The 14,031-nt window shown below is 38.9% G+C and overlaps 1 protein-coding gene across 1 annotated transcript; it reads left to right on the plus strand.

Moving 5' to 3' along the window:
* Positions 1-1,693: 1,693 nt before the first annotated feature.
* Positions 1,694-2,455, plus strand: LOC145075808 (uncharacterized). Its single transcript, XM_079021914.1, has one exon. It carries the CDS (start codon positions 1,694-1,696, stop codon positions 2,453-2,455), a length of 762 nt encoding a protein of 253 aa, XP_078878040.1.
* Positions 2,456-14,031: the final 11,576 nt, after the last annotated feature.

Here is a 14,031-nt window from a genome sequence, read left to right on the forward strand (position 1 = left end):
TTATTGATTGAAGAAGCAGTATTCGATTCATATTTTTGGTTTGCTTTTATGGATATTAATAGAGTTGTTCAAAGTTTTTAGCAAAGTTTTCACACCAACGTAAACTTTTAGTTGTAATTCTTGAAGACCCTATCGTTGTTGCTTGTGTTCAATTGAATCCGAATTTTGGGATTTTTCTTATAAAAACAAGTTTTGTTTTCTCCTACATAGATGTATTTGGTTTTTATTATAACTCTTTTAAGTTACCAATCATTCTCGATACTATTAAAGTCAATTTTTACATTTTAAATTACCGTTTTGAATCTATTGTTTCTTCCATGATCATCACTATTCATCATGATTCATGGATGAATAGACCAATCAAATTAAATGTTACACATCAATCAGTTTAAGTCGTTAGAGTTTGATTTAGCCTCAAGGGCATTTTCATCTTTTCTATGAGTTTTTTCTATTACAAGTAGTTATAGATATTTGATGTACATATATATTCTAGTATAGAGTTCTGTTGTAACTTAAGCATTCAGATAATGAGAATGAGATACACTTTTCTCTCTTAATCATAACATCATAACATGGTATCAGATTAGGGTTTTTCGATCTTCATCTCTTCATCTGTCCATCAATTATGTTGGATTAGGTGTCTAAGTCATTAACTATAATTGATATAAACTTGAATTGATAGCATCACAGTCCTTTTGGGTTGCCCTCAAACCTACCAATTGGACATGATGATTCTGGAGAGAGAGGTTGATTTATTATTTGATTAATAAATTGAAATAAATAGTTTATTAATATATTATGTAAATAATATATTAATTATAAATATTAATATTTAATTAATAATTAATCAGAAATTAATTAGAATTAATTTTGGGATTAACGGAATTGATTAAAAGTGTAGGGACTAAAGTGCAATTATTAAATAGTTGAGAAAAAGGCCCTAGAACCTTCCACCAAAGTGGTGGACGGTTTTAGAGGTTCTTTTGGAGCTCTAGAATTATCTTTAGAGGAGAATTAGGAAGCTAGATAAATACCAAAAATAAGATAATGTTATTTTATTGGTTTGGGGTTTATCTAAGGTTTCCTTGTTGCACTATATAAAAGGGCATATGCATTGCAAATTTCGGCTATTCCTTCCTCAAGAGAGATCTGAAAATTACCTCCTCCCCCTCTCCTAATCATCTTCATTGCTAGCTTAGGTGTGAACCACTAGAGGCACGACATTTGTGGTGTTTGCGTCTAAATGATCAAAAAGGCATGTTTTCCGTATTTCTTTCTAAATTTCGAAAATACCTAGGTATCCTTAGGGTTTTTTTATTTAATGTTCATAGTTATAGATTCAATAGAGAAAACATAGATCCTTATTAGGTTTGCATGCATACTTAATAATTTAAGTTTATTTGTAATGTCTAAAACCCATCATTCATTCATTTCGTTTTTCATCATCATGTCTTCATCAATTCCTAATTGTTCTACATCCATTGATCATACTAGTCCTTATTTCATCGCTTCTTTAGATAATCCAAATTCTGCTCTTGGTACCTCTATTTTCAATGGTGTTGGTTTCAATACATGGAAGAGATCAATGATGATCTCCTTAGCTGCTAAGAACAAAATTTGATTTATCGATCGCCTAATCACGGAACCTTCTGATTCATATCCTTCATTTCCTAATTGGTTTCGAGTTAATTCCATGGTAATCAGTTGGAGATTAAACTCTCTACACAAGAACATCGCTGACAACGTTCTATTTCTTCAAACCGCTAGTGAAATCCGGACTGAACTTAATCATCGCTATGCTCAATCCAATGGGGCTTTACTTTACCAAATTCAACAACAGTTGTATTCAATTTCACAAGGATTTGAAGATTTTTCGACTTATTTCACCAAATTAAGTAAAATTTGTGATGAATTAGGGATCGTTCAAGGAATTTCTCCTTGTTCCTGTGCTTCTGCTACTGCAATCAATAAAGTCCTAGAAGATCAACGTCTCATTCAATTGTTAATGGGACTTAATGAATCTTATAAGATCATCCGTGGTCAAATACTAATGATTAAGCCATTACCAACAATCTCGGCCGTGTATTCTCACATTATCCAGGAAGAAAGACAAAGAGGTATTACTACAACCTCTCCTCTCAATCCACATGCTACTGCTATGCATGTCTCTACCGATTCCTCCAATTCCAAGAAACAATTGTTTTGCAACCATTGTAAGAAGTCTGGTCATACGAAATCACAATGGTACAGACTCGTTGGATTCCCTACTAGTTTCAAGTTCACCAAAGTCAAGAAAAAAGAATCTAAACCTACAGTTCAAAATGTTACGACTATGACTGCTCCCGACATTTCACAAGAGCAATATGACATTTGCTTCAACTTCTTTGTACTAATTCCATTACTCATACTTCATCATTCAATCAAGTCAATTCATCTATCACTGGAGGTTCTATGAATGATGGAGGTAAATCTTTTTCTTTCAGCTCTTTTGTTGCAAATGCCTCTAAATCTTCTTCTTCATTGACTCCTCGTTATTCATGGATTATTGACATTGGAGCAACAAATCACATTTGTTCTAATAGCTCTATTTTTCTATCCATGACTAAACTTGTTCAGCCCTATTAAAATTAGTCTTCCTGATGGTCATTCCATTGCTATAACTTTCATTACTGATGTAAAACTTCATGAAACCATCATTCTTCATGGTCTTTTTTACCTGCCCTCCTTCAAATGTGTAACATCCCAAAAATCATGACCAAAAATTTCTTTTTAAAACATTAATAAAGCCATAAGTATCCAATCATTTCAACCATAATTAAAGATAGATATATCAAATTAGAGTATCGTTTCAAAACATGTTCTAATTGTTGGATTAATGTCTAAGTCCATAACTATATTTGGTATGTACTTGACCCGACCCGGCATGGTCCATTTGAGTTGCACTTCACCGACACAATTTATATGGATAATCTTTTGAGAATAGTATGTTTATGATTAATATTAATATATTATAAGTTCTAATATATTAATATGGAATCATATTATTTAATTAGTATTGATCAAGAATTAATTTATAATTAATTAAGTGATCAAAAGGAACTAATTAAATATGGACTCTTATATATATGGAATGGGCCAAGTTCATTTAGGTTGGGCTAAACTTTCATGGATAGTCCATGGAGTGTTTAACCCATGGATCCTAGGAAATGAAAGGTCATGGGTATTAGGGTTTTAACCCTAATCCTCTACACTATATAAAGATGTCCTTGGTTGGTGAAATTGGTACTAGTGTGGTACACTAAGAAGGGCTAGCCAATTTCACTAGAGAGAACCAAGTATCCATATTCTCTAAAGTCTTCCAAGGTGTCTTGGTGATTTGTGATTCCACTTGAGGTTTCCACACTATTGGGGCTAAGCTCTTAAAGCTTGAAGACATCAAGCTACATCAAAAGGTATGTCATCTAACTAGTACTTTGTAGATTAAGAACATCATAATATGCTAGTTAGGATTAAAGCCTTGGAAAGTTCTTATTTGCATGTATAATAGAGAAAACATAGATCCAAGGTTTATAGGGTTGCATGTACACCATAGGAGTGTTAGAATGCTCAAAACCCAACAGTGGTATCAGAGACTAGGCTTGTTTTCTTGTTATACTTGCAAAACTGCTTAAAAAATCGAATTTCTTGCTGTCTGATCATCAGACTCGACGAGTCCATCAGGAGACTCGGCGAGTCCATGCCTAAAAAGTGATGAAATCGATCCAACTCGCCGAGTTGGTTCATGCACTCGACGAGTTGGACCCCCAGACAGCATAAACTCAACTTTTTTGGCTGGAATTGGACTAGGAACATTACCCAAAGATGTTTTGGACTTATAAACTTGTTTTTGATGTGGTAATGTTCATGCTAATCCAATTTTAAAGATAATTGTCAATAGATTCATGTTTTGTATTAGTTTAAAGTGTTACTCTAATTACATGGAAAAGTTTGATTTGAATTATCTTGTTTATATGAGTTGCTTAGATTAATAGAAGTTATGTGAAATTGTTGTTTTCAATCCAAATTAATCTAAGAGTTGATTCTAAAATGTGTTTTTGTAACTTGTCCTCAAGTTATATGAAAAGTCACATTTAAGTTTCATAAAACTCATAAAAGTTGGCAATGGTTACAAAAGATGAAGAGTCTTGTCCTTAAGTTATGGAGGTTCAAGAGTCACTTCATTAATAAATAAATAAATAAAGTGTAACCTTAATTAATTTCATAAGTTATAAAATAAAGAAAAGTTAATTCTTTTATTAGTTTAAAGTCTTCCATAACTTGTCCTCAAGTTATGGAACTTGAAGAGTTTTTGGATTAAAACTACTTTAAACACATAAGTTATGGAATTAATTAGTTTGGAATAGTTTCAAAACTTGCCCTCAAGTTTTTGGAATTTGAAAAGTTTTCACTTATGAATACTTTAATTCCAAGTTAGCCCTTAGAATTTTAAAGAGTTAAAATTCAACCCTTATACTTTATAATATTATAAGTTAATAATATATATATATATATATATATATATATATATATATATATATATATATATATATATATATATATATATATATGTATAAGAGTAAAGTCAGTCTTACCGCTAGTACGCCTCATTCACGAAGTCGGTCTATAAGGTGGGTATAAGGTTGTTGCCTATAAAATGGCAACTTAATGGGTGTCCACTCTCACCCACCGCTTGCTTGACTGGTGGAGGGTCGTTAGCCGAACGGGTTTGACAGGACTATAATTCTCCCTTCATTAAAAGTATTAATGATAAATACTAAGTAACTAAACTCTTAATAATACCCAATCTTAGTTACTTAGGAAAATGTGAATAAGGTGCTAATCCATGAAATTACACTTTACACTTTGTCTAAGTCGTTAGTGGAGCGTGTGTGGTTAACCGGCACACTAACCTGGACTTAACAAGGTAGGTAAAGGGTGACTTAATATTTATCATAGTATCGATGGAGCGTGTGTGGTTTACCAACACATCAATTAAGGGGTAAACACTTAAGGGTACCAAGTAATTTGCATGGTTACTTCACACCTTGTTTTGTGATCCTCGGCATCCCAGTCACAAAACCTGAAGGGCACACTCGAGATTGAAACATGCCATTGAATAGTTCAATGAATCTCAAAGATCTAGGAGTTTCAAATCCAATTAAAACCTAATAATACATTTCGTTTATCTTGGTGGAAATTGGTGAATCGTCATTCACCTACCTTCAAATATTTTATAGCTTGGATTACGGCATCCCTCTTCTAAGTTATAAAATAGTTAGTTGGGTCCTAGCCTTAATATTTCATATTGGGTGTCATATTAAGGACTTTAAAATCAACTATCTTGAATATCTCCCAAAAGATGTCTGGTTTAGACATATATGATCTTCCCAAATCTCTTGAAACAAGCTTTCCTAAATGAAGATGATGTCCTATGGAAATCATACTTCATTCACCTCCTCCAATTATTCTCCCTAACCCACAAGTTCTTGGAAAAGTTTAAGGTCACTCAGGCCCTATTGGCAAGGCAAGGTCTAGGTGTGGTCACATCTTGGAGATGTAGTCACATATTGACAAGCCGGGAGAGTTGGGTGTCAAAGTCTTGAGAAAGTTGGTGGTTCAATCACTTTCTAAGTCACATAGTGAGTTCCTTTGGGACACCTATGAAACATGCTATGACAAGACCCTTAATGATCTTATCTATTTGTTAAGATCAACTTCCTTAAAACTTGATGGACATTGACAATAGTGACACAGGAAATCCCGGAAAGCATTCTCTTCCCAATGGAAAGGGATCGGCCATAGTCAACTCGGTTGACCAAATGGTAAAGAGAAAAGCTAAGTCTGTGATAGTCCTGTGTACCATTATCAAAGGGTCCATATGTTTATATTGCCAAAGGAAGGGGCATTGGTTGCGTAGCTGCCAAATTTACCTAAGGAAGTTAAAGTCAATAAGTTTGACTCTACTTCAGGTAAAGTCCACTATCTAACTCTGTTAAGTTTCTATTCTGAGATTCCTGATACATGATGTGACTGGGTCACATGGTGATGTTTTAAGAATCAAAGAAAGGTGAAGAAACTTAAAGAAAGAATATGCTGAATCTGATGGCGTAGATGGATTTCTATCGCATAGTTTGAAGATCGGATTCTTGAGCTACTTCTTAGGAGTTATGAGATATTGCTTAGGAATAGATAACAACAAGTTTTCATATGGATTGTAAGGATAAGTTTTTCCGCAAAGTTTTAAAATAAAAGAAATTTTTTGATTTTATTTATTTTAAAATATCCTTACAATGGCATTTGAGAAAGAATTGTTGCTTATATGATTCCATTAATAGCAAGAATGGAAATATGAAATTGATTCTTTCATTTGTGGTAATGTCTAAATTTACCAAATAAGGAAAGATCCTCGTCACCCAAGTTTCAATTGGACCGGAACTTGGAATCATGCAAGTTGTATAGCATGATGAATGAGAACTTTCAAGTATTGGAAAATTAAGACTAATTACTTGTTCACATGGATGTGTGAGTCAAGTGGCGGACTAAGGGATCGAGTACACATTCTTGTGCACTGGTCAAGTCCACCACAAAAGATTGATAAAACTATTCGTCATAGTTTACAAAAGCTTAGTAAATATGATTATACTTACAAGCTTAAGTGTAATTCTGAGACATTGGAAAAGGTTCCAATGTAAGGCAGAGCGAATAAGAAGAATCAAATTAGGCAGAAGGATAAAAGTTTCTCAAATTTGAAAAGACGGGAGAGTACTTTAGTATCTGTTTTGTGATCATCTTAATGATTAAGAAACCATAGCACAATTAGTTCTCTAAGGAAATCTTAGTGCATTCTTATGACTAAGAAGAGGAACTTGAATTGTTGAAATGGTTAAATCATGAAGATGAGTCATACTTCGTTCCAATACAAGTCTTAGAGTCATACTCCAAGATTGTAACTTGAGTGACGTGTCTCAAAGAAGGTTTAAAACACTTGTCAAATGTAAGAGTAAAAGTTTCCTACTCTTGTACATTTGAAATTGGTAAGTTGTGATGTTTTAGATAAAACAAAGACCAACTAAGGCCAATTATGTGGAGTGTTTGTCTTGATTAGAATCCACACTATCTCTTGGATGTTTGACAAGGGAGTCTTATATGTCAAGAGGACAGTGGGAGTCTTAATGGTCTTGAAAGTCTCAAGAACTAATCAAGAATAAACCTGAAGTTCTTCACTAGAACACGACTTGAGGTTTATAACCTATCGTGTTGACATATTCTGTGCCCATTCCAGTTAAAGTTGGCTTTGCATATGAGTTCTTAGAGTTCTCAATTTGTTGCACAACAACTTGGAAGCAATGGCAAGCCCTTGAGCTGCCAGGTGGCAAGAAATTAAGATTGAGTTCAGTCCATATGAGTTTGGATTTGTCATTATCCTTGTCTTGCGACTATGGTTTTGATAATTCACATGGATAAGAACACATACGCCATTAAATCTAAGTGTCAAAAGGTTTCTCTCCGATTCATGAAAATGATGGTGAGGAAACACTTTCACTAAGTAGATTTTAGCTAGATAGCAATTGTGATATTTGCATTCTCAAAGTCGTTAGTGGAGTGTGTGTGGTTTACACTAACCTGGACTTGTGAGAAGTGGCAAAAAGTTCTAACTATTATGATTACGGCATCCCTCTTCATAATTGTTTAGATACACAAGTGTGCTATCTAAGGGAAGGTGTATGCTTTTGATTAAGTTTTATCAAAACAATCTAGTTTCAGAAATATGAACTTTGGTAAGAAAGTCAGCTGATTTCTGAGTACATGTCAAAGCTAGTGGGAGCATAAGTGTTATGCTAATAATCATCATGTTAGTGGGAGCATGATAATTATGATAAGTATTGCAAGTTAGCATTGTTAATTATAGAAAACAAAAGTTTCAATTGGGAAAGAGTTGTTTTGCTATAATTAAGGGAGAAGAAATTATACTTCATCTCAAATCTATAAGCTTAGATCGTGAGGTTTTAATCATTTAGTCAAGGATATATATGAATTTCATGTTGGAATGGCTCAACATAAGGAAATTTTGTATATGAGTCCATTATTTGCGTTCTAAAATTCGATTATGATTACGGCATCCCTTTTCATAATCTGAATTATGAGAACTTGGCAAATTGAAATGGAAATGTTATAGCAAAAGACTGGTTTAGTCTTTATGTGAGACATCATGAATCGATTCTCATATGCTTCAGATATAGGATCGATTACATGTGCTATATTCATCCTTTCTAAAATTTTCCAAATGTCTGGGGCATTAAGAAGGGAAAAGATTTAGAACTGGATTTGACTAAAAGGATTAAACAATTGTCGAGGACAATCTGAGGTTTACCAAAGATTGGTTGCTCAAGGACAGTTGGAAGTATAGTGATAATTCTGGAAGGACCATATTGACATAATCTGTAAGGAGGCAACTCTTGGTCAGAAGTGATAGTCAAAATGGAATCTGGAAATGTTTCAAAGTTAGAATTTTCAATCTGTGTAAGATTAAGGAAACTTAATGCAAGAAGGATGTTTCCAAGGAGCTGATCTCCTTTGGAATACTCTATAATGATTGTTGTCAAGTCTTTCTGACTTTGTGCATAATCATTACAAGAGGATCAATGTATATAAGTTTAGAATCTAACAGATTTCAGTAAATGGCATGAATTTGGAATTCTTGCATTTGCAGTAAGGATTTGGGAGTGTGAAAAGAGAATCATTGAAGTTATGTTCAATGGATCTAGTTCACAAAGTAAAGATCATAGACAAACATAGTATGCATACTTGGTGTATGGCATGACTAGTGTTTAGAAAAAACATAGTGTACATGCTTGGAGCATGGGACAACTATTGTTTTAAATTCAAGAATAAAGTTGATAGCTGAAACAGTATACAATGAATAATGTGTAATCATATGGTGATAAATAAAAGGCGTTTTATTTATGTTCATAGGTTTTGATACCATATTGGATTCAATTATTCTTGTGTTTCATTTTGCATGTTTTGACTTCCTGAATAAACTAGGTTATTCTTCCGGAATGACTAAGTTATTCAAACCATCCACAGTCGGTCATATGTTGGAAGTAGATATGAATCAAGACTGTCATGGGTTGGCTTGTAGAGGTCTAAGGTGTTGGACAAAGGGCTACAACACTCATGAGTGCTCATAAGTTCTGAGTATTGGATTCAACCCGTGCTCATTGGAATCACTTCATGGATTTTATCACGAGTGATCATGAGACGATAATATCTTATATTCTTCAAACCTAGAGATATGAGTTGTTACTATGAGTTGGTTGTACATTGATTGCACGAAAACGCATTTGGTAACTCGGTGCTATAAAACGTGCCTTTGTGTATGATTCAACAAGTAGTAGAACAAGCCATATGAGTCGAAGTTTATCCATTCCTTTTTACCTTCGGGATAAAAGCGATATATGTGGGCCCCTCGATGATTTGATGATGACAAATGGAAGTGCTCGGCCGGGCCAGGACTGATTTGATTTGTTCAATTAGTCAGTCGTCATAAATCGGAAATCGGGAAACAACAAATGGACAGAGAGAATGATTATAATCCATGTCTCAGTCCATATGATATCTAGAATGGAGGAATATATGATCCCTTATCTAATGGACAAGTTCGTTGACAAGATCAGAGTTCGACAGTGGCTTTAAGAGCTACGATTGTCAGTTAGGTTTGAAGTCATACACAATAATAGTTTTAGACTTATCCAAGTGGGAGACTGTTGGATTAATGTCTAAGTCCATAACTATATTTGGTATGTACTTGACCCGACCCGGCATGGTCCATTTGAGTTGCACTTCACCGACACAATTTATATGGATAATCTTTTGAGAATAGTATGTTTATGATTAATATTAATATATTATAAGTTCTAATATATTAATATGGAATCATATTATTTAATTAGTATTGATCAAGAAATAATTTATAATTAATTAAGTGATCAAAAGGAACTAATTAAATACGGACTCTTATATATATGGAATGGGCCAAGTTCATTTAGGTTGGGCTAAACTTTCATGGATAGTCCATGGAGTGTTTAACCCATGGATCCTAGGAAATGAAAGGTCATGGGTATTAGGGTTTTAACCCTAATCCTCTACACTATATAAAGATGTCCTTGGTTGGTGAAATTGGTACTAGTGTGGTACACTAAGAAGGGCTAGCCAATTTCACTAGAGAGAACCAAGTATCCATATTCTCTAAAGTCTTCCAAGGTGTCTTGGTGATTTGTGATTCCACTTGAGGCTTCCACACTATTGGGGCTAAGCTCTTAAAGCTTGAAGACATCAAGCTACATCAAAAGGTATGTCATCTAACTATTACTTTGTAGATTAAGAACATCATAATATGCTAGTTAGGATTAAAGCCTTGGAAAGTTCTTATTTGCATGTATAATAGAGAAAACATAGATCCAAGGTTTATAGGGTTGCATGTACACCATAGGAGTGTTAGAATGCTCAAAACCCAACACTAATTATCAGAGTAAAAACATCCCAGGCTAAAACTTCTTGGTGTGTGTCATGCGATCATCCCGAGCTCTTCCCTCCGCTACCAGAAGTACCTGAAACCAAAACTGAAAACTGTAAGCACGAAGCTTAGTGAGTTCCCCAACCTACCACATACCACATATGCATGACCACATAAACCTAACCACGTATTAGGCCCCCGCCCGCTGCATCGGGCCCCGCCTGGCATCGAGCCCCGCTCGGTATACATATATGTCTCTCTTAGGCCCCGCCTATCTATGGGCCTCACCCGCTATACACATACATGCAATCAAATGACATACTAGCGCATAAAGAAAACATTCCCTATTGTACCCCTGTACTAAGGCCTCGCCTATCTTGGGCCCCGCCCCTGGTCTGCTACTGATGAGTTATGGAACTCCGTCCGCCCACACTCACTTTTCTCCTATCATGGGCCTCGTCCCTACTATGCTAATATTGAGATATGGAACTACATCCATACTCAGCTAGTGATGAGATATGGGACCTAACCCACTCACCTCCCTACCAGACACATACCAGTATCACAAAGACAACAAGTATAACAAACATACAAACATTCCTTGGGCACCCACCCGGCATCGGACCTTGGTCCGGAATCACATACTAGCATACAGTGCCTTGGGCTAACCCCGGTCTTCCTACTCATATACTACATGGGTCGGCATTGTGGCCTTAGACCCATTCACATAGTGAGGAGACTCACCTCGCACAACTGAAGACTGGCTGAAACCTCCGGCTGCTATCCGAAAATTCTCCGAACTGCTTTAACCTAAACTGGTCACACGAGCTAGACACATAGATTGTAGGGTGTTGTGCCCAGTCGTGCGAGGTTCAGTACCCTCGCCTTGAGTCGCCTGGCTTCTCAGCCCGACTCCATTATAGTGGCATGCTCCGCATGCGAGGTTCAGCACCCTCGCCTCGAGTCGCTTGGCTTCTCGGCCCGACTCCATTATAGCGGCATGCTCCGCATGCGAGGTTCAGCACCCTCGCCTCAAGTCGCTTGGCTTCTCGACCCGACTCCATTATAGCGGCATGCTCCGCATGCGAGGTTTAACACCCTCACCTCGAGTCGCTTGGCTTCTCGGCCCGACTCCATTATAGTGGCAAGCTCCGCGTGCGAGGATTAGGACCCTTGCCTCGAGTCGCTTGGCTTCTCAGCCCGACTCCATTATAGCGGCATGCTTCGCATGCGAGGTTCAGCACCTTCGCCTCGAGTCGCTTGGCTTCTCGGCCGACTCCATTATAGCGGCAAGCTCCACGTGCGAGGATCAGTACCCTCGCCTCGAGTCGCTTGGCTTCTCAGCCCAACTCCATTATAGCGGCATGCTCCGCATGCGAGGTTCAGCACCCTCGCCTCGAATCTCCTGGCTTCTCATCCCGAATCCGTTATAGCGGCAAGCTCCGCGTGCGAGGTTCAGTACCCTCGCCTCGAGTCGCTTGGCTTCTCGGCCCGACTCCATTATAGCGGCATGCTCCGCATGCGAGGTTCAGTACCCTCGCCTCGAGTCGCCTAGCTTCTCAGCCCGACTCCACTATAGCGGCAAGCTCCGCGTGCGAGGTTCAGTACCCTCACCTCGAGTCGCTTGGCTTCTCAGCCCGACTCCATTATAGCGGCAAGCTCCGCGTGTGTAGATCAGTACCCTCACCTCGAGTCGCTTGGCTTCTCAACCCGACTCCATTATAGCGGCAAGCTCCGCATGCGAGGTTCAGTACCCTCGCCTTGAGTCGTCTGGCTTCTCAACCCGACTCCATTATAGCGGCAAGCTCCGCCTACGAGGATCAGTACCCTCGCCTCGAGCCGCCTGGCTTCTCAGCCCGACCCCATTATAGCGGCAAGCTCCGCATACGAGGTTCAGTACCCTCGCCTCGAGTCGCCTGGCTTCTCAGCCCGACTCCATTATAGCGGCATGCTCCGCATGCGAGGTTCAGTACCTCCGCTTCGAGTTGCCTAGCTTCTCATCCCGACTCCAATATAGCGGCAATCTCCGCATGCGAGGTTCAGTACCCTCGCCTCGAGTCTTCTGGCTTCCAAGCCCGACTCCATTATAGCGGCAAGCTCCGTATGCGAGGTTCAGTACCCTTGCCTCGAGTCGCCTGACTTCTCAACCCAACTCCAGTATAGCAACACGCCCCGACCATTCCACACGATGCTCTTCCGTGTGATTTATCTACGATCGTTAGCAGCCAAACCTGATCTGTGATACGCGATGCTTTCCTGCAAGACATCTCCATGTTCGCTGGCGCTAAGCCCAAGCTATTCTCCTAAGTCGCGCATCACAAGCTTATTCCACGACCAACACCATGATCTTGGTGTTTCCTATCTCATAGTCATCACGACTCTCTGGTGCTCGGACGATCGATGAAGTGTTATCCGCATTACAACCTGCTATAGTGAGGATACTCTCCAGCAAGAAGGTCATCTCGACAGCGGCCCTGCTTCCTATGATCCCACAGCACCTCTGTTTCCTGGCTCTCGGAAACAGTCCTGCTGCGTAACCTTACCTGTAGACTCGCCACGTACCCCACGACATTTCTGTTTCCTGGCTCTTGAAAATGGTCTCGCTGTGCAACCCTACATGTAGCCTCGTCGCGTACCCCACGGCATCTCTGTTTCCTGGCTTTCAGAAATGGTCTTGCTATGCAACCCCATCCTATAGCCTCACTGCCTACCCTTCAACAATTATGTTGTCTGGCTATCGACAATAGTCTTACTACGTGACCCTCGCTAGCAACCTAGTCGCCCAGCTCTTGGAATCTATTTCACGCCTCCTCTAAGAAAGGGGGGGAATAGGGTTGGTATGCCGCAATTCAGGCTATGTAGATGGTTACTGGTGACATCCCATCTCACATGGCTACCTCAACAGTCACGTCGGATAAAAGTCTCAGGGACTGAATGGCAAGCTTATGTTTCTTAGCTACCCCGGTCCGACATTCCACCGACATCAGTGTCACGTAACACTCTTTAGCAGCCTCGGTCCGCATGATCGCAGCAACAGTTATGTTGCATCTCACCGACCGGCTCGCACTCCTCTCAATGAAGGAGTATCAAGTCAGCTCAAGCAGCGTTTGGCTCATTGCATAACCCGACGGCTCCCGTGGGAGAGGTTCGGTCATTCTCTTTATTGTTCATTGTATTGGTGCTTTATCTAGTCCGATCCGATTGTCAGCAACCCAATCGCATCAGACTACGGGGACTTGACGACGCACAATTTATATGAGTAGTTCCAGTCCAATGCCATTGGCCGCGTACCAATAACATCAGACTGGGGGGGGGGGGACTTGATGATATATGGTCCATTGGCATGGCCCAGACTGCTCTAGCATGCCAGCCTAGCCTGGCGCGCTCCCGCTAGCCTTTCCTGGCGTTATCCTGCCAACCTTGTTGGGGACTCCCTTGCCAGCCTCGCTGGGGACTCTCCTGTTGGTTTATCCGGC

Source organism: Lactuca serriola, chromosome 9 (assembly GCF_051521515.1).
Source record: "Lactuca serriola cultivar US96UC23 chromosome 9, Lser_US96UC23_V15, whole genome shotgun sequence".
Classification (NCBI taxonomy): domain Eukaryota; kingdom Viridiplantae; phylum Streptophyta; class Magnoliopsida; order Asterales; family Asteraceae; genus Lactuca; species Lactuca serriola.

Bases quoted from the DNA above. Each gene is read 5' to 3' on its own strand.
- LOC145075808 (XM_079021914.1), top strand. From the start codon at position 1,694: ATGGTAATCAGTTGGAGATTAAACTCTCTACACAAGAACATCGCTGAC.